The following is a 27830-nucleotide window of genomic DNA, read 5'->3' as shown; positions in this document are numbered from 1 at the left end:
TGTTTAATAATCAATGATACAGAGTTAAATTACAAAATGGTTCATTATTTCACATTTCCATTTTACACTGACCTTTTATCACAGAGTCCTCAAATAGATAATTTATCAATAGGGTTTTCATCTCAATAAATCAATGCGAGAGAAACTGCTGGACAGAATCTGAAATTTAACTCAAGATGCTAAAAATCCATTAGGAACAAATAATCAAAATAAAGTGTCACATTTAAGTTGTTTGAGACTTCTAAATGATTAGATTAAATGAATTTGAACATAAAGAAAGCTAATATAAAATTTGACAATTTTCAAAAGTCAATCATTACGGTGAAATAGTTTGTGTATACCCCCCAAAATATGATTTAGCAGATACATGATAAGTTGCTTGTCTTGTAGATATACCTGTTGTCACCATACCCCAGAACACCTACAATATCCTTACTGGTGGTTCTGTTATCATCGAATGTACCGTGTCCGCCATTCCAACACATACATCTGTCACATGGAATAGAGTGTCATCGGGAGGTGTAACATCTGTCATCCAGATTGATGGAGTAAACTATAGTGGTGGTACCGTCAACAGTCCTTCTCTGAGTGTCAACAACGCCGACAACAGCGACACTGGCTTTTATGTCTGCACAGCAACAAACAGTATTGGAACTGGAACTAGCAACCAAGCCTATCTCTCTGTTACTGGATGTAAGTATTTGTTTCTAGTAACCAGTACATACTGTCTCGGAACAAGGCATCTATTTCTAGCAACCATTTTATATACTCATCTTCCTTAGCAACCAGGCATACATTTCTAGCAACCTCGTACATACTGGTTCTCATCTACCTAGCAACCAGGCATATATTTCTAGCGACAATGTTTACATACTTGTCTGCCTAGCAACCAGTAATACATTTCTAGCGACCATGTTACATACTTGTCTGCCTAGCAACCAGGCATACATTTCTAGCAACCATGTTTACATACTCATCTGCCTAGCAACCAGGCATATCTCTATTTTACCAGAGGTATGTACTTGTTTGTACAGCAACCAGGAATATATCCCCATCCATCAGTTATCTCTCAGTTACTTAATTTCCATGTACAGTGTACCATATTTGTCTATTTTATGTGGAAATATTGCCTTAAAGTTCTTGGTGTGTGTTTCTATTACTAAATTCACAAATATTTGATAAAAAATGATCATTAATTGACAATAAGCAATGTCAATCTGAATAGAACAACTATGGTCACATGGACATCACATGGACATGATCGAATGATGTTGATGACGTTTTTTTTGCCAGCCCCACCGACAGCCACTGTCTCTCAGACAGCTTACACTATCATCACCGGAGCATCGGTGACTCTGCAATGTACTGTGTTTGGAACCCCATCTGTTACCGGAGTCACCTGGACAAGGACATACAGTAATGGGGTCAGTACTACAATCGGTGTCAACGGCCAGAAGTATGCTGGCTCGTCGGTCAACAATCCTTCTCTGACCATCTTCAACGCTGATAGTAGTGACCAGGGAACCTATGTCTGCACAGCCACAAACTCCCTTGGATCTGGCCAGAGTCCATCCGTGTCGCTCTCTGTAACTGGAAGTATGTACTACTATTCTAACATTCTTCATTACGGAAAGTAGGAAGAAATCATACATGGTAGCAGAATTATATTTCTGTTCAGTCTTCTACAAATTTATCAGGTTATATATATTGAATATGACTTGTTAAGAGCAACAAAATTTGTCGAATGAAATACAATTTTCAAATTGCCTACATCTGTGGTCAGCTTGTGTCTATAAACAATCATAATTTCATCGCTATTTATTTGAAGTACTGACAGAATATTTCTCAAACTTCTTAACTACATGTGTGTAGAGTCCCCTTGGTCTCCAGCTGCACCCATCCAATTTGGAGTCCGATCAGGAAAACAAAAAATGGCCGACATGCAGCAGTCATCTTGGATTTTTACAATTTCTTGATTTTGAAGTTTGTCATTACTATTTCTTGAGAAGTAATGGAAAGATATATCTTGGACTGGATTTATAGGTTTCCCCCAGTCTTTTGCAATTTTCAGGCAGCCATCTTTGATTTTTACAGTTCATTGATGTCGGTTGTTATTTCTCAGAAAGTTCTTGATGGATTTTTCTCAGATGTAGGCTCAAGTTTCTTTCAAATAAGCAAGAGAGAAAGAGGAAAGATGAGAAAAGTAGAAAATAGATAAGTCTTACAAAGACTCAATCAAAATCTCTTTGTGATCTCTTGCTGGGAAAAGAAAAGTTACCCTGGAAACATAAAGAAGGCAACAGTAAATAGCATACATTCTTTGGTTGGATAGAACCAAATGAGCTGCACATTTGTAGTCAAAATTAGTAATCTTCTCTTGCTGTAGCTAGTAATGCAGATTTGATACTAGTTATAGTGCCTAATCTTCACTCTCTGATCAATTCAAATAATAATCTGTCTTTAATATCTCAGTAACTTTGCTGTTGATCTTTAGATCCACCCACTGTGACCGTGAGTCAGACACAGTATACAACGATCACAGGAGCATCCATAACACTGCAGTGTTCCGTAACGGCTATCCCAGCAGTCAACAGTGTATACTGGGAGAGAACTGCCAATGGTTTCACAAGCCAGCTGACCATCGACCAAGTTCAGTATGGTGGATCAACGATCGGATCACCATCCCTCATCATCTACAATACTAACAGTGCCGATGATGGAGTTTACGTCTGTAAAGCCACAAATAGCATTGGCACTGGTCAGAGTCAGGGCGTCACGGTTTCTGTTACTGGATGTAAGTATTAACCAATCAGATTCAGGTTAACATATTGATCATTATTGGGGACCAATCAGAATCAGGGTGTCACATTTATCATGATTGGGTACAAGTATTAACCAATCAAATTCAGGGTAGCATAGATATCCACATGGGTGTATTTACCAATCAGACTCCAGGTTTCATAGTAAACATCATAATATTTTTATCGTCGGTGTTAACCAATCAAATTTAGCATGTGATTATTATATATGCAAACTTAAGGTAACTGACATCTGCAGTGATCAAGAGTTATAATATTTAGCAAAAACCTTGAGGGATGATGAACTATTGGATATGTTTAGATGAATTACTTGAAGATTATGTTATAACACTCACTGTATGTTTACTTGTTTTATCCATAGCCCTGCCTGTCGTCAGTATACAACAAGCTAGCTACACTGTGAACACTGGTTCCACAGCAACACTTGTATGTACTGTGTCAGCCACACCACAGGCCAACTCTGTCACCTGGCGCAGAACTGTTGGTGGTACATCCACTGTAATTGCTATCAATGGCGGCAAGTACACCGGTGGCTCAGTCATCTCCCCCAGCCTGGTTATTTACAGTGCCAGCAGCAATGACATTGGCTTCTACACATGTGAAGCCTCCAATTCTGTCGGCACGGGAACCAGCGCGGATACATACCTGGATGTGGTTGGATGTGAGTATACTATTTGTAATTAACTCCAAAATATTATTTTTGTCTTGCCTATGACAAAGTTGGATTTGTATTTTTTGGTACGGCAGTCATCAACATTTCACTTTAAAGTTTTGGATTTAAATTCATTGCTGTCTGTCAAACTTTGATGAAATAGTAGACATCTCAACGCAGTCTTCATTCATTTTTGTTTTGCAATACATTAATCAAACTGCATGTCTATAGTGTATACAAGGTGCCTCTATACTTTCAAGTGTTTTTTTTTTTAATTCTGATATTTTAGTCGATTTTGGAGTTTGCTGAAAACTGACTTTACCAATTAGTTGGGACACTCCAACAGGCAAGACATATAATTAGATGTAATTCTTGTTTAATGTTTATTGATACATAGAGACCAGGAAATGGTTATTTCTACTTACATGATCTTAATTAGGCTCTACCCTTACCTTTAGTCACAGTAACCATAAAAGCATGGTCAAGGCTAATCAATGATGTTGTATTTCTAGCCCTGCTGAATGTACAAGTGGCCCAGGCCTTCTATTCTGTACAGAGAGGACAGTCTGTTACACTCGTATGTACAGTGTCAGGAACACCGTCCGCAACCTCAGTTTCTTGGAGGCGTACCTCAAATAGTGTCACCAACGCTGTCACCATAGACAACAACAAATACCAAGGATCAAGTGTCAACAGTCCATCCTTGATAATTAACAACGCCGATAGTGTTGACACTGGCACATATGTGTGTACCGCCACAAACAGTATTGGAACCGCTTCAAGTACACAGACGACCTTGTCTGTCACTGGAGGTCAGTTTAGACAGGATTTTACTGTCATAAGATGTCAGTTTATACATGGTTTACTGTCATAAGATGTCAGTTTATACAAGAGTTACTGTCATAAGATGTCAGTTTATACAGGGTTTACTGTCGTAAGATGTCAGTTTATACAGGAATTACTGTTATAAGATGTCAGTTTATACAGAGTTTTACTGTCATAAGATGTCAGTTTATACAAGAGTTACTGTCATAAGATATCAGTTTATACAGGGATTACTGTTATAAGATGTCAGTTTATACAGGGTTTACTGTCATAAGATGTCAGTTTATACAGGGTTTACTGTTATAAGATGTCAGTTTATACAGGTTTTACTGTTATAAGATGTCAGTTTATACAGGGTTTACTGTCGTAAGATGTCAGTTTATACAGGGTTTACTGTTATAAGATGTCAGTTTATACAGGTTTTACTGTTATAAGATGTCAGTTTATACAGAGTTTACTGTCATAAGATGTCAGTTTATACAGGGATTACTGTCATAAGATGTCAGTTTATACAGGGATTACTGTCATAAGATGTCAGTTTATACAGGGATTACTGTCATAAGATGTCAGTTTATACAGGGTTTACTGTCATAAGATGTCAGTTTATACAGGGTTTTACTGTTATAAGATGTCAGTTTATAAATGGTTTACTATCAGCAGAATTGTTCATACCGGGTTTTCTGTCACTAGATGTCAGTTAATACAGGTTGTGAAATGGCATATCAAAGTCGATCATGTCTGAATTTAAAAATGCCTTTTTACTTAATTAAATAGAAGTAATAGCTAGGGTAGACTTGAACCAAATTGTAGGAAGCATATGACCTTGAACTAATACTTAAATGCATAATATATGTATTTGTCTTTTAAATTTACATTATATTTTACAGAGATCCCCACAGTAACTATCCCTACCCCATCCTACAATATTGTGACTGGATCGTCCATCACCATCACATGTACAGTGTCGGCCAACCCCCAGCATACCTCTGTATCCTGGACTAGGACAGACAACATCAACAGCGCCTCCTCAAACATCGTCATCGATGGCAGTAAATACAGCGGCGGTACCGTCAACAATCCATCTCTCATCATCAACAGCGCTGGTGGATCAGACCAGGGCTATTACGTGTGTCGGGCCTCCAACAGTATCGGTACAGGAACCAGTGGGCAGACATACCTAACTGTAACTGGAGGTAGGGGCTGATGCTTTGGAACTTAACTATTTCATATATGTATATGAAAAATAAAAGTTAAAGCAAATTTTACATCATATCTTTAAATTTTGTATCTATAATTGCGGTAAGCAAGTATGAATATTTTCAATTAAGACCCAATAATATAAAAAGTTTTTTAAAAAAATTTACAAAGAATTACAAACAATTTTTTAATGCTTTTCAAAAATATCCAGATATAGAAAACGTTTTAGGTATATACATCTTTAAACTGTAAATGTTTGTTTCTTTATAGCTTTGCCCTCTGTGACCATTCCATCAAATGCTTACTCTGTCATCACCGGTGGATCTATCCAGATACCTTGTATGGTGGCGGCCAGTCCTTCTGCTAGCAGCGTAACTTGGACCAAATCTTCTGGTACCAACACAGCAATTTCAATTATTACAATTAACAACTCTAAATACCAGGGAGGAAACCCCAGCCTGCCAAGCCTCACCATCACCAATGCTAATAATAATGATCAGGCTTACTACAGATGTTCAGCTTCCAACAGTGTGGGCTCTGCCGAGAGTATCCTTACCTTCCTAACAGTCTCCGGAAGTAAGTACTATTTTCAACAATGAAAAGACTGTTTACATATATGAAACTACAGAGGGAAATGTGCATTAACACCATAATTTAATTATTCAATTTTTTATTTTGATATTTTTGTTGTGAGTTACACCCCTTTAATGACAATGTATATTGCTCCTTAATCCCCATTCTGACACTTAAATCACACTTGATCAGTAGTAATGCTGAAATCAGTTAAGTGCTTACTATTAAGTTTTGACAATTTTACAAAGAGTTATTCCCCTTTTGATAATTTCTTTACATTCATGTTAATGTTGAAGCAGAAGATATACGATTGGCTTTTGGCGTACAGTGCTAGTTTCTGTACAGGGTATTATGTTTCTGCTTGTTTGCAGCAATATTTGATATGTGTGCCATGTGAAATACATAATAACCATACCTAATATGTTTTTTCTTGTTACCCTAGACGTCCCTGTTGTATCGATTGGACAGGCCCAATACAATACCCTTCTAGGTACCTCTGTCACCATCGACTGCACAGTGTCCGCAACACCACAGGCTACCACGGTCGCATGGGAACGCGTTATTGGAGGCGTAACCACTACCCTCACCATCGATGGCACAAAGTTTGTTGGCTCTTCAGTCGGCAACCCATCTCTAACTATCACTGACGCCACAACCAATGACATGGGTTACTACATCTGTACAGCTATAAATAGTGTCGGTGTGGGCCGTAGTTCTCAGGGATATCTCACCGTTGATGGATGTAAGTACTGGTCTTGATATGGGTAGTACTCGGGGCAGGATCACTGGGAATAACATTCACATTTAATACCTTTTGTAACGGGACAATAAGACAAATATTTTCCACTCCTGTTATGTTATCAATAACTAAATGCACATTGTTTTCTTGAATAACATGAAGAAAATGTTTCAAATCTATAATATCTTTGAATTAGTAGTCAGTGTCATATAAAAAGTACTGAATTCAGATAATCATTAAATAAGTGTTGACTGTGTAAAATAAGGATGTTATCTCGGTGTCTTGTGATGTTCTGAATTGTCTCCCTTGTTATCTCGATGTGTTGTGATATTCTGAATTGTCTCCCTTGTTACCTTGGTGTCTTGTGATGTTCTGAATTGTCTCCCTTGTTATCTCTATGTGTTGTGATGTTCTGAATTGTCTCCCTTGTTATCTCTATGTGTTGTGATATTCTGAATTGTCTCCCTTGTTATCTCGGTGTCTTGTGACATTCTGAATTGTCTCCCGACATTATGAATTGTCTCCCTTGTTATCTTGATGTGTTGTGATATTCTGAATTGTCTCCCTTGTTATCTCGATGTGTTGTGATATTCTGAATTGTCTCCCTTGTTACCTTGGTGTCTTGTGATGTTCTGAATTGTCTCCCTTGTTATCTCTATGTGTTGTGATGTTCTGAATTGTCTCCCTTGTTATCTCTATGTGTTGTGATATTCTGAATTGTCTCCCTTGTTATCTCGGTGTCTTGTGACATTCTGAATTGTCTCCCGACATTATGAATTGTCTCCCTTGTTATCTTGATGTGTTGTGATATTCTGAATTGTTTCCCTTGTTATCTCGATGTGTTGTGATGTTCTGAATTGTCTCCCTTGTTATCTCGGTGTCTTGTCATATTTTGAGTTGTCTCCCTTGTTATCTCGATGTCTTGTGATATTTTGAATTGTCTCCCTTTGCAGTGGTGCCTGCTGTTGTGATCAGTAGACCATCTTACTCCTTTGTCGTTGGTGAAACTGCCGTCATCGACTGCGACTACAGCGCCTCACCTGACGCCACATCTGTCTACTGGAACAAAATTGTGGACACACAAACAACTCGCATTGACACTTTCAACACTAATAAATACAGCGGCTCCACACTTGCTAATCCCTCACTGACCATCACCTCAACAGACAGTAGTGACCAGGCTTTCTACCGATGTATAGTGGGCAACAGTGTTGGAGAGGGTCAGAGTAACCAAGCCTACCTCTACATCACAGGAAGTACGTCTCACAAATCTCCAGAGGATTTTATCATTTAAGAATAGTTTATATAAAGAATATGTTGTTGTTGAATGTAGAAGTTATTTGATAAACTTTGAAAAAGGGTAAATAGAAAATAGACCTTAGACAGTACCAACAAATGCAATAGTAATGAATTTAATTTAATTGCAGAATAGCCTGGTGCATCCTTTCTCTTTCAGTATCTAAATTTATGTACCAGTGTTCTGTAACATCTTTTTTAACCATTCAAAATTTTGCAGTTTTACCAAATGTTTGAAACAAACGAGATATATTTTCCTGTAAATTGTGATGTCAAAAAATACTTTCCTTTAGTTATTTTCTTTGTATGTCTATTTTTGTGATTTTATGATATTGTGGTAAAAAGCAGAGATATAAACCCTGAAAAATAGCAGACTCAACAGTATTGCTTGTTTTGATATAAAAAAATCACTCTTATAAAACCTGTGACTCGTTTCTACAGACATCCCATCAGTGACTGTTCCTCAGAGTTCCTACAGCGTGTCCCTCGACGATACAGTCACCATCACATGTACAGTATCTGCTGTGCCCTCGGCCACCAGCATTACCTGGGAGTACATCAACTCGAATGGTGCGGTCAGTAACATAAACGTAGCCAACTCCAGGTATAGTGGTGGCATTGTATCCAATCCATCCCTTGTCATCTCCACCGCTCAACTCAGTGACCAAGGTACCTACAGGTGTAAGGCGAGCAACAGTGTCGGCACCGGACAGAGCCAACAGGTCTTCCTGTATGTGACAGGAAGTAAGTATTACCATCAGTTAATACAACAAGATATTCCTTACTGTTATTTCTCACATAATTGTCTTTTTTTTATATGGTAATTACAAAATGCCAAAAATTCAAAAATTTAGAAATTTCTTGTTGTGATACATTTACAATGTATATTGATTCTTAATATTCAATATTTAATGTTCATAATTATATATACGCAAGACATTTTTTTAGTAAGACAACACTTCATTGTATTACATACACCCCTTCTGTTTTCTACAGCACTGCCATCTGTGCGTGTGACCGTGTCCGCCTACACCGTTGATGTTGACACCAGTGCCACACTGGCGTGTATTGTGGATGCCTCCCCTGCGGCCACCTCTGTATACTGGACAAAGATTGTTAATGGAGTTTCGTCCACCATCAGTACCAATACCAATAAGTACGCCGGCTCTACTGTAGGCTCCCCATCCCTCATCATCAATAACCTCGCCATGTCTGATGAAGGAAGCTACAGGTGTAATGCTGTTAACACTGTGGGCACTGGACAGAGCGGTCTCACTAACCTCATTGTCGCCTGTAAGTCACGTGTCCACTAACGACCACCTGTATGTATATCCTGTTTGTTAAGACCCACTTGTGTACAAACTTGAACACTAATGCAATCAACATTGCATGTAATACCGTAGAAAAATTGGTATCTTTGATATGTCAAGAAGTTGCAAAAATCGTAAAAACCAATTGAAATATCCTGGAACAATTTTTCTGTCTTCACACGTCAGGACAAACCTGTCTGAAGTCACGAGACCTCTACACCATCTCGTGTGATGCCTCCGGATGGTTGATTTGAGAAAACAACCACTTTTATGTTTATCTTGTTTGTTAACGTACATTATTGCTCTCGGTAGAAAATTACCATACCACAAAATAATGTATCACCTATACAGCCAGGTTCTTGTTTTCATATCTATAGTACATGTATACAGCAGTACAACTAGAATAAATATGTATTTTGTAATTAATGCATTTGTATTTTAATTAAATCATTAACTTTACTTATACATGTATATATATCTGTTAAATAAACTGCTGTTTTCTAATTTGTAAATTATCAATGCTTAATTTATATGTTTTATGGTTAGCCAAGATGTGATCATAGTCAGCTTATATGTTTCAGGTACAAATTGTATATCATGATTGATGAAGGTGGTGGTATCCAATTTATACATGTATTTGGAAATTGGATACCACCATTTGCTTCACTTCAACTAATTCTTCAGGCAAATTAAAATGATTTAATCTTTCCAACACATACCATAATATCATCATGTGTTTGTAGACGCTCCTAGGAACACTGTTGTGGACCCAACATCTCTTACCACCAGAGAAGGACAGTCCATTACCTCCGAGTGTATCACAGATGCTAACCCAGCTGCCACCTTCCAGTGGGTCAAGGACAACACCAACCAGGCCGTGTCTGTCGGTAAAATCCTCGTCATCGACAACATTGACCGCGGCCATGACAGCACCTACACCTGTACGGCCACCAACTCACAGGGGTCACAAACCGCGAGATTCAACCTGGATGTACAGTGTAAGTGTCATGTGATCCAATGTGTGCCAGCTGATTGGATGGTCATATGTTTGGCAGCAGATACTATTAAGCCAGACTATTAGGGTGAAGTAAAATTTATTACAATTTTGCCGTTAAGATGTTGGATTCAGATATAAATAAATAAAAAGTGAGGATACAGTCCCATTGTTAAATAACTGATTGTTCAAATATTGTGTATTACAGACAAACCTATCAGCACTGTCACCGTTGCCCAGGCAACTGTTGTGTTGAGTCTGAATGCCCAGAGGGACCTGGAATGTAACACTGTGGCCAACCCAGCCGTACAGAGCTACAGATGGCAGAAAGATGGAAGTAGTGTTGAAAATGCCAACAGTCTTGTCTACCGTGTTGTTGCCACCGACAGCAATAGCTACGGCGTTTATACCTGTTATGCCACCAACACCATTGGCGAATCATCGGCCATTACCTACACTGTGTCTTCAGGTATATGTCCATGTCAAGGTAGTAGCTATTGTGTTGACAGTTGCTTGTCTGGTCATTTCAAAATCAAGAATTTTATCATAAAACCCTGTCAATGGCTAGCTTATGTTGCATTTTATTTAATTTATTTAAATTTTATTAAAACTATCATTTTTGCTCCACACCTGTCAATGTGTGAAAATACTTAAGAATTATATATGTAAGGTTAATTACCTTTAAATAAAACCATAAGTTGTCTTTTTTGATGATTCAGACATTTTCAAAAGTATTTTCACATAAACCTGATTTGTTTTAAGGTGAAGTGACCACGACTGTTAGACCTACAGTGGACGGTATCAGTACTGGACTCATCGTAGCTATCGTCATCTCGGCTCTCGTCCTCATTCTCATTGTCATCATCATCGTCTGCTGCTGTGTGACCAGAGGTAAGTGTCAAACATTTCAATTGTTCATTAGTGGGTACAAGTGACATTGAGGGCAGGTCAGAGTCGGGTACAAGTGATTTGTGACTATATATAGAGTATGGGGACCATGCAGGTCAGAGTCGGGTACAAGTGATTTGTGACTATATGGGGACCAGGTCAGAGTCGGGTACAAGTGATTTGTGACTATATATAGAGTATGGGGACCAGGTCAGAGTCGGGTACAAGTGATTTGTGACTATATATAGAGTATGGAGACCAGGTCAGAGTCGGGTACAAGTGATTTGTGACTATATAGAGTACAGAGACCAGTTTACGGCTGGGTACAAGTGATTTGTGACTATATAGAGTACAGAGACCAGTTCACGGCTGGGTACAAGTGATTTGTGACTATATAGAGTACAGAGACCAGTTCACGGCTGGGTACAAGTGATATGTGACTACCATAGATGTCCTCTTGTGTAAAATCTCAGTACTAAAGTTGAGGAAGGGTCTATTTGTTTACCACTTTTAACTTTCTATTTTAAAACAAATGATTCTGTGAAAATGAAGTAGGGAGCTTATTCGACGATAGGGAGTTATTTGTGGGCTGGGACTTATCTGCAGATAAATACAGTATATAGATCATTGGGACCAGTTCAAGGGTGTGATTACTAGTAATACATGGCTTTATATCAATGTTTGAGTGTTTTAACACTGAAGATGGAGTCCAGAAAAACCAAATACTTTAAAATCTCCAAACTGAAAATCTTTCATTGTAATTAAAGGACTATGAGTAAGATATGTCAAAAATAGATAGGTGAAAAAACAATACAAGGTAGGCTAATAACATATATATCACTGTATAAATTATTTTTGTACTTTCGTACTATAAATGTGCTTTTAATTTCCAGGTGTATGTAGAGAGGAAGCTATAGAAAGACAGAGGGTTGTTGTTGAGAAACCAAGGCCAATGCAATTCATGTAAGTTTTCTATCAACTCTTTTTGTTTTGTTCTCTTGAAAAAAAAAACCCAATATGTGATCATTTTCCTTTTTTTTTGTTGTATAATTGCCCACAGTCTGAAATTCCTTTAAAACTCCATACATCTTGTGTTTCAATTTTTTTCTGAGGAGTTATGCCCCTTTTATAATATCCCTATTACCAGGTATGAACTGAAAATTAACCTTTAGCTTACAATTCTGGTTTTATGCTGTTAATATCAATGTATAATTAAACATTTATGTCACTTCAGAAATCCTGCTCAGATGATCCTACCCAGACAAGAGATGATGTAAGTATAATGTCCCCATAGATCTAATACAGTTTGTGTATAGTGTTGTACAGGACAATATGTGTAACTACCAAACCAAACTCACATGCGACATGATGATCAAAATAAATGGCAACATGTAACAGTAGTTCAGTGGTGTCCTGTATCATCCGTTTGTTACTCTGACCTTCATTTCACCTTTGACCTTAATCTGGCAAGGAACTGTCAGATTGTCTCATGTTATTTGTCCCTTAACATGTACAGTGAAACCTGGGTGACAATAGTTTCCTCTCCATCTGTTTTGTGTGTACATACGTAGTGCCACTGTTTTGTGTGTACATACGTTGTGCCACTGTTTTGTGTGTACATACGTAGTGCCACTGTTTTGTGTGTACATACGTAGTGCCACTGTTTTGTGTGTACATATGTAGTGCCACTGTTTTGTGTGTACATACGTAGTGCCACTGTTTTGTGTGTACATACGTTTGTACGTAGTGCCACTGTTTTGTGTGTACATACGTAGTGCCACTGTTTTGTGTGTACATACGTAGTGCCACTGTTTTGTGTGTACATACGTAGTGCCACTGTTTTGTGTGTACATACGTAGTGCCACTGTTTTGTGTGTACATACATTTTGTACGTAGTGCCACTGTTTTGTGTGTACATCCGTAGTGCCACTGTTTTGTGTGTACATACGTAGTGCCACTGTTTTGTGTGTACATACGTAGTGCCACTGTTTTGTGTGTACATACGTAGTGCCACTGTTTTGTGTGTACATACGTGTGCCACTGTTTTGTGTGTACATCCGTAGTGCCACTGTTTTGTGTGTACATACGTAGTGCCACTGTTTTGTGTGTACATACATTTTGTACGTAGTGCCACTGTTTTGTGTGTACATCCGTAGTGCCACTGTTTTGTGTGTACATACGTAGTGCCACTGTTTTGTGTGTACATACGTAGTGCCACTGTTTTGTGTGTACATACGTAGTGCCACTGTTTTGTGTGTACATACGTAGTGCCACTGTTTTGTGTGTACATACGTAGTGCCACTGTTTTGTGTGTACATACATTTTGTACGTAGTGCCACTGTTTTGTGTGTACATCCGTAGTGCCACTGTTTTGTGTGTACATACGTAGTGCCACTGTTTTGTGTGTACATACGTAGTGCCACTGTTTTGTGTGTACATATGTAGTGCCACTGTTTTGTGTGTACATACGTAGTGCCACTGTTTTGTGTGTACATACGTAGTGCCACTGTTTTGTGTGTACATACGTAGTGCCACTGTTTTGTGTGTACATACATTTTGTACGTAGTGCCACTGTTTTGTGTGTACATATGTAGTGCCACTGTTTTGTGTGTACATACGTAGTGCCACTGTTTTGTGTGTACATACGTAGTGCCACTGTTTTGTGTGTACATACATTTTGTACGTAGTGCCACTGTTTTGTGTGTACATACGTAGTGCCACTGTTTTGTGTGTACATATGTAGTGCCACTGTTTTGTGTGTACATACGTAGTGCCACTGTTTTGTGTGTACATACGTAGTGCCACTGTTTTGTGTGTACATCCGTAGTGCCACTGTTTTGTGTGTACATACGTAGTGCCACTGTTTTGTGTGTACATACGTAGTGCCACTGTTTTGTGTGTACATACGTAGTGCCACTGTTTTGTGTGTACATATGTAGTGCCACTGTTTTGTGTGTACATATGTAGTGCCACTGTTTTGTGTGTACATACATTTTGTACGTAGTGCCACTGTTTTGTGTGTACATATGTAGTGCCACTGTTTTGTGTGTACATACGTAGTGCCACTGTTTTGTGTGTACATACATTTTGTACGTAGTGCCACTGTTTTGTGTGTACATACGTAGTGCCACTGTTTTGTGTGTACATATGTAGTGCCACTTTTTTGTGTGTACATATGTAATGCCACTGTTTTGTGTGTACATACGTAGTGCCACTGTTTTGTGTGTACATATGTAGTGCCACTGTCTTGTGTGTACATATGTAGTGCCACTGTTTTGTGTGTACATACGTAGTGCCACTGTTTTGTGTGTACATATGTAATGCCACTGTTTTGTGTGTACATACGTAGTGCCACTGTTTTGTGTGTACATACGTATGCCACTGTTTTGTGTGTACATACGTAGTGCCACTGTTTTGTGTGTACATACATAGTGCCACTGTTTTGTGTGTACATATGTAGTGCCACTGTTTTGTGTGTACATGCGTAGTGCCACTGTTTTGTGTGTACATGCGTAGTGCCACTTTTTTGTGTGTACATATGTAATGCCACTGTTTTGTGTGTACATATGTAATGCCACTGTTTTGTGTGTACATATGTAATGCCAAGATTTGTCTTCGCTCTAGCAGCTTCATTCCTTGAGGGATGCTGATCAACCTTCACACAATGATAAAACAACCATAATATCTTGGACAAGTTCGAGTTCCAGGGATTTTGGGTCAAGGTCACTGTTACCATTTCTAGCGAGGGCCGTTACGGGACGTGTTTTGCTTTAGATACCCACTATGCTTGTTTAGTATTATTATTATTTTTTTTGTTTTGTTTTTTTTAGTATTATTATTATCATTTAATACTTCAAATTTTCAGCTCTGTTGACGATGGTTTCTACCGAGCCCCTGCCCCACAGTACCAGTATACCCCACAGCTGGCTTACTACGAGACCGAGGGATCAAGATCCAGTACAAAGCGTGACATTTAGACATTTATTAAATTCATCAAAAATCATCAAGCTATCTGTATGACCCTACCAATTGTTTTGGTTTACAGAGAAATACTGTTCAGAAGAATATTTTTGTGAGGAATATCTGTGAAAGAGTTCGTTTACGTGATACTTATCATTCATTAATGAAAGTGTGATGTACAATGCAGAATTGTTTGATTTTGTATATTTTTTCTGATGACTTTAATGAGTGCTATGAAGGAATATCAAATATGATACTTTACAGTATGCTAACCAAACACCTTTTTCAGAGGGCTCGGAATTGTAGGGAGCCAACCTGTTACATAAATATTTCAGTTTAAACAAAACATCTGGATTGGACAGGTTATTATGAACAGTATAAATATTGGTTAAAAGTGCCTACTGGTTGTGCAGAGCTTTGATAGACAATCAAATTATTGTTATGTTGTTATTTTTGAAATTTTTTGAAATGTGCTTTAAAAGAAAATAGCTTTATAAATATATTGACATACCCTTTTACTAGACCATGATCTGCCATTATAGCATCTTTAAATGAAAACATCAAGGCTATTTCACACAAATCCCTATCTACAGACTCCATGTATGCATCTACGAGGAAAATAATGGTGGATGAAAGTAATTTGATAATCTGACATAATACTCCTGTCAAGCAGTATTATGAAAAGGCTGCATTATCATGTGTTTGTTAGGTAGTCCAAAATCATAGTGTGCATAATATTGTGTAAATAAGTCAGTATTTACTACATTCCATTTGATCAGCGACAACATTATAGCTAGTTTACCAAATTATATATTTAAATCAAAATAAGAAAGTTTGTTTACGTGTTGTATTTGGAAAAGAATAGCATTGAATCAAAACAAGAAAGTTTGTTGACATGTTGTATTTGAAGAGAGACCTGTTTTAATTAATGAATGGCACTAACAGAGAAGCTCTGGGAAATGAGTCGCACTGGTAGTTGGTGGTGTTTGTAAGTAGAGAACAATCATTTTGTGTACATATACTTTATATATATGCATATATATGTTTACACATATTCCATAAAAATGTTTTTTTTATATATACATACTATATTTTTCTAGCATTTAATTCTTCCATTAATTAAATTGTATATTTAGTATAAAAAATTGTAGTGCTTTATACAGCATCTAAAGTACTTGTGGAATCTTTTTCATAAGTAAATATATATATTTACACATGTATATAAATTGTCATTAGTTATAGGGTGAACTCCTCAGAATGCATTATATCATATAGTAATGACGTCATCCATTAAAATGTAATGAGATATTTCATTAAGATATTGTGAAAAGATTGCATTTTGATGCCACAATCCATTACAATACAAGATATTCCATTAAAATTTAAGATTTTCCATTAAAACAATATATTCCATTAAAACATGGTGATATGTTGTATTGAAATATGGTGATATTTTCCATTTTCAAGGATATTATCTGTTAAAACCTAATGATATATTCAATTATAGTATGTGATGATATATTTTGTTATAGTATTATGTTTTGCAGCATTTTAATATAACAAAATATTCCATTGAAATGTGATAAAATTCTGCATTTAAAACATTAAGATCCTCCATTTTGATAGCATGAGGTATTGCAGTTTATAACAAGAGACATCCCATTAGAGTGGTGGAACATTCCATTAAAACGTGATAAGATATTCTATTAAAATCTGACATTCCATTATATTGTTATACGATATTCATTTTGATATATTTTAGTTTAAAGTCACAGACTAATTGGAGGTAATTTGACAATACATGATTACAATGTAGAATACCTGCCATCATTTTTGTGGACATGACATTGTGTTGTTAAGGTCGGGAGATGTTACACTGTATGGCAGCGAAGAAATATTTCACTTTTTGTAGAGAATGCTGTATAAATTGTTGGCAATTCAACTTACATGTATTTTCATGTAATTATGTGAACATTTGCTCACAATTAATATGTAATAGGTAGATTAATAAATTTGATATTATACATATTTTTGAAGTTGAGTTGTTTGTCAAAGTTTTTCTGTAATCCCTCCCCTATGAACCCCCACTGAGATGAGAGATTATAGAGAGATTCTAGATGTTGTCTGAGATTCTAGATATTGTCTAAAACAATGTTTCTTACCACTTGGATGATTGAGGTCAATGCCACCCATGAACTCAACTAACATGGCACAAGAAAATACAGAAAGTTCTTTTTCAGACACAACACATAAATAGATGAAATGGAAATGAACAAAACCTTTTGCATTGACCATTATTGTAGAAGGGATCCCAGAGCGATGTTGGTACCCACCATTGAATGATTATTAGTGGGTATAGGCAAGATTGATCATTTTTCTATTTTTCTCATCGCCCATCTTTTCTTCTTCATCATTTGAAGACGGGTTAAACCTACACATATGTAATCTGAGAAAAATCAATCAGAAACTTTCTGAGGAATAAAAACTAAAATCAATGAATTCAACTATTGCCACGTGCACCTGTCGACCATTTTGTTTCACATATCATGTTTGAGAAAAATGTATCAATTTCTTCTCAAAACTGTCAAATTCGAAGATGGCCTCCATGTCAGCCATTTTGTTTTCCTGATCAGAATCAAAATTGAATGGGCACAACTAGGGTCCAAGAGAGGCTACAAATTAAGTTTCGGAAATATCATCACTGAACTTCAGCAGAAATAGTAAGAAAAATTTCAAAATCCAAGATGGCTACCTGTAGGCAATTCTGTTTGCAAAGCCACTCACAACATTGAATGGGCACAACTAGGGACCAGGGAACCTGGATCATTATGAACTTTGAGAAAAAAACCTTCCAGTAATTGCCAAGACAAAGCAATAACAAGGATTGTCCACCAATGATTGACCTAGGCGTAACAAGGCAATTTGAATAGTCCATTATCTGGTGACGGCCATCTTACAGTGGGTTAAAATGAAGTTTGACAATTATAGGAATAACTGTAACAGTTCAAATTATTTTGGGAATTTAATCCATTTTGAATTTTGATACTTCGGCCAAAGATAAAAATATGATATTCTTTTTAAATTCCATACAAAGTACACATTTTCAAAAAATATTGTTCTCCTATACTAGTTTAATCTTACTTCAAAATCCCCAATACTTATAATCTACAATATGACCCCCTCCTGATACTGGTGTCATACCATAACAAGGACACAATAATTATACAGTCATTGTAGTTTATTGATACACTAGTCTCTTTTATTGTCGAAATACAGTGCAACCCATACACTGACCTATGAATGGTCATTAGTACCATGCATCAGACGCTGAAGTATGTATGCTGAAACATATATTGTTAGGTATTCCCACTACTGTAAAGGTATCATTAGAAGGGAGGTATTCCCACTACTGTAAAGGTATCATTAGAAGGGAGGTATTCCCACTACTGTAAAGGTATCATTAGAAGGGAGGTATTCCCACTACTGTAAAGGTATCATTAGAAGGGAGGTATTCCCACTACTGTACAGGTATCATTAGAAGGGAGGTATTCCCACTACTGTAAAGGTATCATTAGAAGGGAGGTATTCCCACTACTGTAAAGGTATCATTAGAAGGGAGGTATTCCCACTACTGTACAGGTATCATTAGAAGGGAGGTATTCCCACTACTGTAAAGGTATCATTAGAAGGGAGGTATTCCCACTACTGTAAAGGTATCATTAGAAGGGAGGTATTCCCACTACTGTAAAGGTATCATTAGAAGGGAGGTATTCCCACTACTGTAAAGGTATCATTAGAAGGGAGGTATTCCCACTACTGTAAAGGTATCATTAGAAGGGAGGTATTCCCACTACTGTAAAGGTATCATTAGAAGGGAGGTATTCCCACTACTGTAAAGGTATCATTAGAAGGGAGGTATTCCCACTACTGTACAGGTATCATTAGAAGGGAGGTATTCCCACTACTGTAAAGGTATCATTAGAAGGGAGGTATTCCCACTACTGTAAAGGTATCATTAGAAGGGAGGTATTCCCAGTACTGTAAAGGTATCATTAGAAGGGAGGTATTCCCACTACTGTAAAGGTATCATTAGAAGGGAGGTATTCCCACTACTGTAAAGGTATCATTAGAAGGGAGGTATTCCCACTACTGTAAAGGTATCATTAGAAGGGAGGTATTCCCACTACTGTAAAGGTATCATTAGAAGGGAGGTATTCCCACTACTGTAAAGGTATCATTAGAAGGGAGGTATTCCCACTACTGTAAAGGTATCATTAGAAGGGAGGTATTCCCACTACTGTAAAGGTATCATTAGAAGGGAGGTATTCCCACTACTGTAAAGGTATCATTAGAAGGGAGGTATTCCCAGTACTGTAAAGGTATCATTAGAAGGGAGGTATTCCCACTACTGTAAAGGTGTCATTAGAAGGGAGGTATTCCCACTACTGTACAGGTGTCATTAGAAGGGAGGTATTCCCACTACTGTAAAGGTATCATTAGAAGGGAGGTATTCCCACTACTGTAAAGGTATCATTAGAAGGGAGGTATTCCCAGTACTGTAAAGGTATCATTAGAAGGGAGGTATTCCCACTACTGTACACTAGTCATTAGAAGGGAGGTATTCCCACTACTGTAAAGGTATCATTAGAAGGGAGGTATTCCCACTACTGTACAGGTGTCATTAGAAGGGAGGTATTCCCACTACTGTAAAGGTATCATTAGAAGGGAGGTATTCCCACTACTGTAAAGGTATCATTAGAAGGGAGGTATTCCCAGTACTGTAAAGGTATCATTAGAAGGGAGGTATTCCCACTACTGTACACTAGTCATTAGAAGGGAGGTATTTCCACTACTGTAAAGGTATCATTAGAATGGAGGTATTCCCAGTACTGTAAAGGTATCATTAGAAGGGAGGTATTCCCACTACTGTAAAGGTATCATTAGAAGGGAGGTATTCCCACTACTGTAAAGGTATCATTAGAAGGGAGGTATTCCCACTACTGTAAAGGTATCATTAGAAGGGAGGTATTCCCACTACTGTAAAGGTATCATTAGAAGGGAGGTATTCCCAGTACTGTAAAGGTATCATTAGAAGGGAGGTATTCCCACTACTGTAAAGGTATCATTAGAAGGGAGGTATTCCCACTACTGTAAAGGTATCATTAGAAGGGAGGTATTCCCACTACTGTAAAGGTATCATTAGAAGGGAGGTATTCCCACTACTGTAAAGGTATCATTAGAAGGGAGGTATTCCCACTACTGTAAAGGTATCATTAGAAGGGAGGTATTCCCACTACTGTAAAGGTATCATTAGAAGGGAGGTATTCCCACTACTGTAAAGGTATCATTAGAAGGGAGGTATTCCCACTACTGTAAAGGTATCATTAGAAGGGAGGTATTCCCACTACTGTACAGGTGTCATTAGAAGGGAGGTATTCCCACTACTGTAAAGGTATCATTAGAAGGGAGGTATTCCCACTACTGTAAAGGTATCATTAGAAGGGAGGTATTCCCACTACTGTAAAGGTATCATTAGAAGGGAGGTATTCCCACTACTGTACAGGTGTCATTAGAAGGGAGGTATTCCCACTACTGTAAAGGTATCATTAGAAGGGAGGTATTCCCACTACTGTAAAGGTATCATTAGAAGGGAGGTATTCCCACTACTGTAAAGGTATCATTAGAATGGAGGTATTCCCACTACTGTAAAGGTATCATTAGAAGGGAGGTATTCCCACTACTGTAAAGGTATCATTAGAAGGGAGGTATTCCCACTACTGTAAAGGTATCATTAGAAGGGAGGTATTCCCACTACTGTAAAGGTATCATTAGAAGGGAGGTATTCCCACTACTGTACAGGTATCATTAGAAGGGAGGTATTCCCACTACTGTAAAGGTATCATTAGAAGGGAGGTATTCCCACTACTGTAAAGGTATCATTAGAAGGGAGGTATTCCCAGTACTGTAAAGGTATCATTAGAAGGGAGGTATTCCCACTACTGTAAAGGTATCATTAGAAGGGAGGTATTCCCACTACTGTAAAGGTGTCATTAGAAGGGAGGTATTCCCACTACTGTAAAGGTATCATTAGAAGGGAGGTATTCCACTACTGTAAAGGTATCATTAGAAGGGAGGTATTCCCACTACTGTAAAGGTATCATTAGAAGGGAGGTATTCCCACTACTGTAAAGGTATCATTAGAAGGGAGGTATTCCCACTACTGTAAAGGTATCATTAGAAGGGAGGTATTCCCACTACTGTAAAGGTATCATTAGAAGGGAGGTATTCCCACTACTGTAAAGGTATCATTAGAAGGGAGGTATTCCCAGTACTGTAAAGGTATCATTAGAAGGGAGGTATTCCCAGTACTGTAAAGGTATCATTAGAAGGGAGGTATTCCCACTACTGTAAAGGTGTCATTAGAAGGGAGGTATTCCCACTACTGTACAGGTGTCATTAGAAGGGAGGTATTCCCACTACTGTAAAGGTATCATTAGAAGGGAGGTATTCCCAGTACTGTAAAAGTGTCATTAGAAGGGAGGTATTCCCACTACTGTAAAGGTATCATTAGAAGGGAGGTATTCCCACTACTGTAAAGGTGTCATTAGAAGGGAGGTATTCCCACTACTGTAAAGGTATCATTACAAGGGAGGTATTCCAAATACTGTAAAGGTATCATTAGAAGGGAGGTATTCCCACTACTGTAAAGGTATCATTAGAAGGGAGGTATTCCCACTACTGTAAAGGTATCATTAGAAGGGAGGTATTCCCACTACTGTAAAGGTATCATTAGAAGGGAGGTATTCCCACTACTGTAAAGATATCATTAGAAGGGAGGTATTCCCACTACTGTACAGGTATCATTAGAAGGAGGTATTCCCACTACTGTAAAGGTATCATTAGAAGGGAGGTATTCCCACTACTGTAATGGTACCATTAGAAGGGAGGTATTCCCACTACTGTAAAGGTATCATTAGAAGGGAGGAATGGTGGTATCTGAACTCAGCTGGGTGAAGATTACTTCAGCTAGCTAAAGGTCTCTGGCTATTTCTTGGTTTTGACACCAACCGACTATGCACCAGTCATAAGTTTCTCGTCGTGTAAGAATCCTCTGATAGTGTTAGAGAAGGTGAAGATCGGAGCACAGGGACTTGAGAATTAGTTACAGTCTACATGTATTTGGACCTTCCCTAATGTGTATAGCACATTTTAGACGTTTTGGGAGGCTAGATTGAAATTCGATAAAAAAATTACACCTGTATATAATGAAAACCGGGGGTTGGAGGTCATCACAAGGACATGAACACTAATATTCAGATGAGAGTGAATCAAAACTTTCACTCCAATGTCAGTAACTATTACTTTGTAGATAAACCTGAAGTGATGCCACAAATAGAATATCATGAATGTGTTACGTAGTTGTGTTCCTGGGTAGAGCACAATTCTACCTTTCACGCTCACAAAAGAATTTCAGATAAATTCAGGTCAACATTAGATCAGTATGTTAAATACCGGACATATATGATTAAAGAGAGTCAGACTGTAACTTAATTTAAGATATAGAACCATGACACCCCCATCATTTTGTGTGAAGGTGTCACTGCTAGAATGGTAAGTTTGCTTGCTCACTGGGTGAGCTGGGAAGTCTCTGAAACCGACCTTTATTGGAAACGGCAACATGCTACAAACTGTACATTGGACCTCGTGCACCTTCCCTTTCAATTGTACGTCAGCTTGACTACGATGAACATCTTCGAGTACTGTGTTGACTTCAGGACCATGTATTGACACACTTATATCCCGAAGATCTTAAAATCCGACGGCCCAATAATCCGAAAATGGGTGAAAAAATGATCAAGAACTGTAAGCTTCCTACCAAGTACGTTTTTCGTACCGAATCGTGTAACAATCTTTAGCAGAAAATGACCTGTGGATGTAATTACTGCTTATAAAATTCTATAACATTTACAATACTTCGGGACGAAAAGTCGAAATTAAATGTTTGTTAATTTTGGTCTTCTCGGGCGAAAAGACGAAATCTAAAAACCTTAATTTTCGTGTTTTCGGGGCGAAAAGACAAAATGGCACAACCCAGCCACCGTTAATTAGCCATAGCAAAGGTTATACAAGTGGCCCATCATATCATTTGTAACGAACCCATGTGGTTCATTCATATCATTCAACCACCCCATCAACCCCATGGCATAGATACACCCAGGTCTAGGAAAAATCCAGGGTCATTTTGAGACTTCTCTCCATGTAGTAGTTGGTGACTACCTCACTGAACAACATATCTAAAGCAATTAGGATAAAGTGTCTTGCTCAAGGACACAACAACAACATCACAGCTAATAAAGAGACTTATAAATAATTCAGGGACAGAGTCTATCCCTACTCTTATAGACCCAAACACTGGTCATATATCTGTCGATGATAAAGACAAGTCAAATTTATTAAATGAATATTTTTGTAGTATTACTAATATTGATGATAATAATAGTGAAGTGCCTGTCTTAGAGCCAAAAACTAACAGCTCTTTAAATTCCTTATTAGTTACTTCTAATGAAATTTGTGATGTTTTAAAAAATTTAAAGCTTGGAAAAGCCTCAGGTGAAGATGGTATAAGTCATCATATGCTTAAATACACAGCATATACAGTTTGTAAACCCCTTGAACTTCTTTTTAATTTTTCTTTATCTACTTGTATTTTTCCAAATATATGGAAAACAGCTAAAGTTATGCCCCTCTTTAAAAAAGGAGATAGGCATTCTATATCAAATTATCGTCCCATATCTCTTCTCTCTACTGTTGGGAAAGTGTTAGAAAGGGTTATTTTTAAGCACTTGTATAATTATTTTTTTGAAAATGCATTATTTTATCGGTTTCAAGCAGGATTTATGCCTGGAAATTCAGCAGTATACCAACTAATTGAAATTTATCATAACATTTGTCTAAATCTAGAAGAAAAGAAACATACTTGTATGATTTTCTGTGACATTTCGAAAGCCTTTGACAGAGTCTGGCACAAAGGTCTCCTAACAAAGTTAAATTCATATGGTATTTCAGGTAACCTCTTGTCCTGGATAGAAAACTATTTATGTAACAGACAACAAAAAGTATATATTAACAGTTCATCTTCTGATGCTGGTATGATAATGGCTGGAGTTCCCCAGGGCTCAATTCTAGGACCTCTTCTTTTTTTAATATATATTAATGACATAGCTGATGAACTTGAGTCAACAGCACGTTTATTTGCTGATGACACTTCTCTTATAAAGTCGTCTTCTTCATGCCGAGAAATTGAATTAGTTTTAAACAGAGATTTAGAAAAATTAAATCAGTGGGCAAAAACTTGGCTTGTTTCTTTTAATCCTAATAAAACTGAGATAATTTTTATATCAAACTCCGACAATATTGAAGAAAATCTTGATTTAATTTTTGATGGAACCTTTTTAAATTTTAGTAGTTTACATAGACATCTTGGAGTAATATTTAATTCAAATGCTAAATGGTCTGACCACATTGATGAGATATACAAATCAGTAATGAAAAAAATAAATGTTTTAAGGAAAATTAAATATATGTTAAAGCGTGATGCTCTTTTAAGAATTTATAAGTCATTTATTTTACCTGTTCTGGAATATGCATGTGAGGTTTGGGGCGGATGCTCTCAAGCTGACTCAGAAAAGTTAGAGCGGGCTCAGCTTGAAGCAGCTAGAATAATAACTGGTCTACCATCTTATACAAGAAAAGAATTTTTATATTTTGAAACATCTTTGGAACCACTTTCAGACAGAAGAGCTAAAAGAAATCTTCAATTACTTTATAAAATAAAAAATAATATGACTCCAAGTTATCTATCTAACTTATTACCTCCTTCAGTGGGAAATAATAACCCTTACCCTTTAAGAAATAAGGACAATTTCAGAATTCCAAATTACAGACTCTCTTCTACAATAAACTCCTTCTTTCCCTCTACCTTAAGAAACTGGAACAATTTAGACGACAATGTTAAATCCATTTCTCTTTCTTCTTTCAAACTAGCTCTCTCTCAACCTATTTCTACTAGTCTGCCTTGCTACTATAATTATGGTGAAAGAAAGTTTAATATAATACATACAAAATTAAGATATAAGTGTAGTTCTCTTAAGGATGATCTTTTTCGTGTAAATTTGGCAGAGGACTCTATTTGTGTAAACTGTGGTAACATTTGTGAAAATGTGCATCATTTCTTTTTTGAATGTCCAATATATGCTACTGCTCGTGCTGAAATGTTCCAATATTTTAATGATTTAAATATACATGTAAATTTAAATTTGTTATTATATGGTAATGAAAACTTGGCTTTGGAAGTAAATAGTTATGTATTTGGATATGTGCAGTCTTTCATAAAGTCCAGCAGAAGATTTTGAATATATATACTTGTATCTCTTTATTATGTAAATGTATATTGTATGTTAAATTATCCATTTTTCCTCCTAATTGTTACATGATTTACTATATATTATACCTATGTCATTACTTGTAAATATTAACATGTTGAGTGGAGAAGGCTTCATAAGTTGTAATAACTTGTGCCTAATCCTATTGTTCTTGTTTAGACAATAAAATATGTTTAAAGTCAAAGTCAACATCACAGACCGAGCCGTTTCTCAGCTCCCCGAGAGGGAGACTGGATTAAGAAGGTCCCGGGTTAGTGTGTGCCTTTCTTGTTTAGCTTTTAAACAGCAGTAAATGAGGTAATCTTTAGGTTTTTATGGTAAGACATACACAAATTCGTTCAACACATATCATATATAAAGTTGATGGCGTGCCAAAGTGTGAAATAATACACAAAATACGTAAGGGAACAAGATATTGACCGTAAAGTCACTTCTTTTGTCCGTATAAGATAGAATATTGAATGATTAAACTTAGTGGTAATAAAGACACCTTTTACATAATGGCAAAAGAACTTCCACCAGTAAGATAGTTTTTTTTATATGAAAATGTAATCCGAGTCGCATCTTTGCAAAATATCATGGCAAGCTTTTACCGATATGTAACATTTTCTAACATTTAGTAGGGCCTGTGAGAAAACGAAATTAATACTTTGGGTTAGTACTTAAAAGTTTTGTGCATTTTTTAGACATAAGGAAAGTATTTTGCCATTATGTGACACGATCATATGTCTTTACACGTACTTAAAGTTACCAAATGATTTTAACGTAAAATAAAATTATCACATCTTACACTTAGGATCAAATCATTAGAAGTTAAGGTAAAACACATAATGGCAAAACGATATTTGTCCTTCAGTTAAAATATTTTCAATTAGGAAAATATTTGAAATATATTTTTTACACTTAACGTTAGGCATAAAATTGTTTATGGTAGAGGTAAAGCATTGTTTGTATCAAATGGATAGAAAAGTCTGGATCGTTAGGGCTAGAAATGCAACATTTTTGATAAAAAATAGCAATACAAATATTTGAAATATTTTTCGAAGTCTGTCGTGGTACTGTTTGCCAACTGAGCGTCGAACCCTTTCTGTCAACCTTACGAACAAACACGGAAGGTTCCGATATAATATACCTTATGTAATTACATGGTACCTATCCGAGAGTTTCCGATATACTGTATCTACGACGCCATTGTTGTTTACAAGCGGCGTGAAAGCACATGCCACTGTCAGTCGATCAGTCAAAACGTGTTGAGACACAGGACTAGGAACCAGACTGGGACTTTAAGGTATTTTTACGATTTAACTGATTTTATTAGATCAAACGACGATTGAACATGGCATCTTTGTACGAAGGGAATCAAATTATTAGAGAATTTGTTCTGGGTCTTGCTTACCGTTACCAAAATATCAGTTTGTGCTAACGCACTGTCAGTATAAGTCTGTCGACGGTTTTCTGATATAAAACGTACACGAATCTTGAAAATCCCAAACAATTGCTTATACTGTATGGCTGTAGTTTTTTATAGGCCAATATGTTCATAATTTTTTTTATATTTAACGTACTGGTAATTCAACTGTTCAATTGATTTTAGACAAGTGCTTTCCAGAACATTCCAGAAACATCCCTTCAAAATGAACTAGTGATCATGAGACTTTAGGCCTACTAGATTTAGCTTGTTACATTTGTATAAGGGAGGACCTGATGGGACAAGGGGGCCCTGATATAGACTTGGCTAGAGATCCTGCTAGCTAAAGAAGACATTAAGTAAAAACCAACAGGGCCACATATAGTAGCCTTACTATAGATAGCTTGTCAAAATCGGGAGTAGTTCAACCAGATAGCAAGTCAAACAAGCTTAAGCTAGAGAGCCAGATAAACTAGAGAATCAGTTAGTGCGATGGAGGGTGTAATTTTGTTTTACTTACGATATTTGTAGACTTTGTTGTCAGATTATGGTACATTTTGGAAGTAAACACCTTGTTTAGGTTCATGTTTTCACTCTATTCAGTCATGTCACACCTACACATACAAACTGAGAAGAAAAACTGTGTTACAAATTTTCATTGTAGTACTTCTTCTAATCTAATGCATATATTTTGTTTGAAGTTGTGACACCATTTCCAATACTCATC

The 27830-nt window shown here is 37.0% G+C and overlaps 1 protein-coding gene across 20 annotated transcripts in view; it reads left to right on the top strand.

Moving 5' to 3' along the window:
* The window catches only part of LOC117335442 (hemicentin-1-like), a 66030-nt gene extending 48751 nt beyond the window's left edge, over window positions 1-17279 (top strand). For 19 of the 20 annotated variants that reach the window (XM_033895435.1, XM_033895434.1, XM_033895436.1 and 16 more), the window contains 17 exons: window positions 391-693; window positions 1294-1596; window positions 2495-2794; window positions 3181-3480; window positions 3984-4283; window positions 5184-5489; window positions 5764-6069; window positions 6509-6808; window positions 7759-8061; window positions 8543-8845; window positions 9098-9394; window positions 10155-10409; window positions 10614-10874; window positions 11168-11296; window positions 12187-12256; window positions 12528-12566; window positions 15159-17279. In XM_033895435.1, coding sequence (XP_033751326.1) covers window positions 391-693; window positions 1294-1596; window positions 2495-2794; window positions 3181-3480; window positions 3984-4283; window positions 5184-5489; window positions 5764-6069; window positions 6509-6808; window positions 7759-8061; window positions 8543-8845; window positions 9098-9394; window positions 10155-10409; window positions 10614-10874; window positions 11168-11296; window positions 12187-12256; window positions 12528-12566; window positions 15159-15270 — 4187 coding nt within the window. In that variant the 3' untranslated portion in view covers window positions 15271-17279. The remainder of the gene's footprint in view (window positions 1-390; window positions 694-1293; window positions 1597-2494; window positions 2795-3180; window positions 3481-3983; window positions 4284-5183; window positions 5490-5763; window positions 6070-6508; window positions 6809-7758; window positions 8062-8542; window positions 8846-9097; window positions 9395-10154; window positions 10410-10613; window positions 10875-11167; window positions 11297-12186; window positions 12257-12527; window positions 12567-15158) is intronic. The other variant, XM_033895439.1, reaches the window with a different exon arrangement.
* The last annotated feature ends 10551 nt before the right edge of the window (window positions 17280-27830 follow it).

The sequence above is a fragment of the Pecten maximus genome, chromosome 10 (assembly GCF_902652985.1).
Source record: "Pecten maximus chromosome 10, xPecMax1.1, whole genome shotgun sequence".
Taxonomy (NCBI): domain Eukaryota; kingdom Metazoa; phylum Mollusca; class Bivalvia; order Pectinida; family Pectinidae; genus Pecten; species Pecten maximus.
The sequence above is the reverse complement of the archived record's forward strand: the minus strand, read 5'-3'. Positions and strand labels throughout refer to the sequence as shown.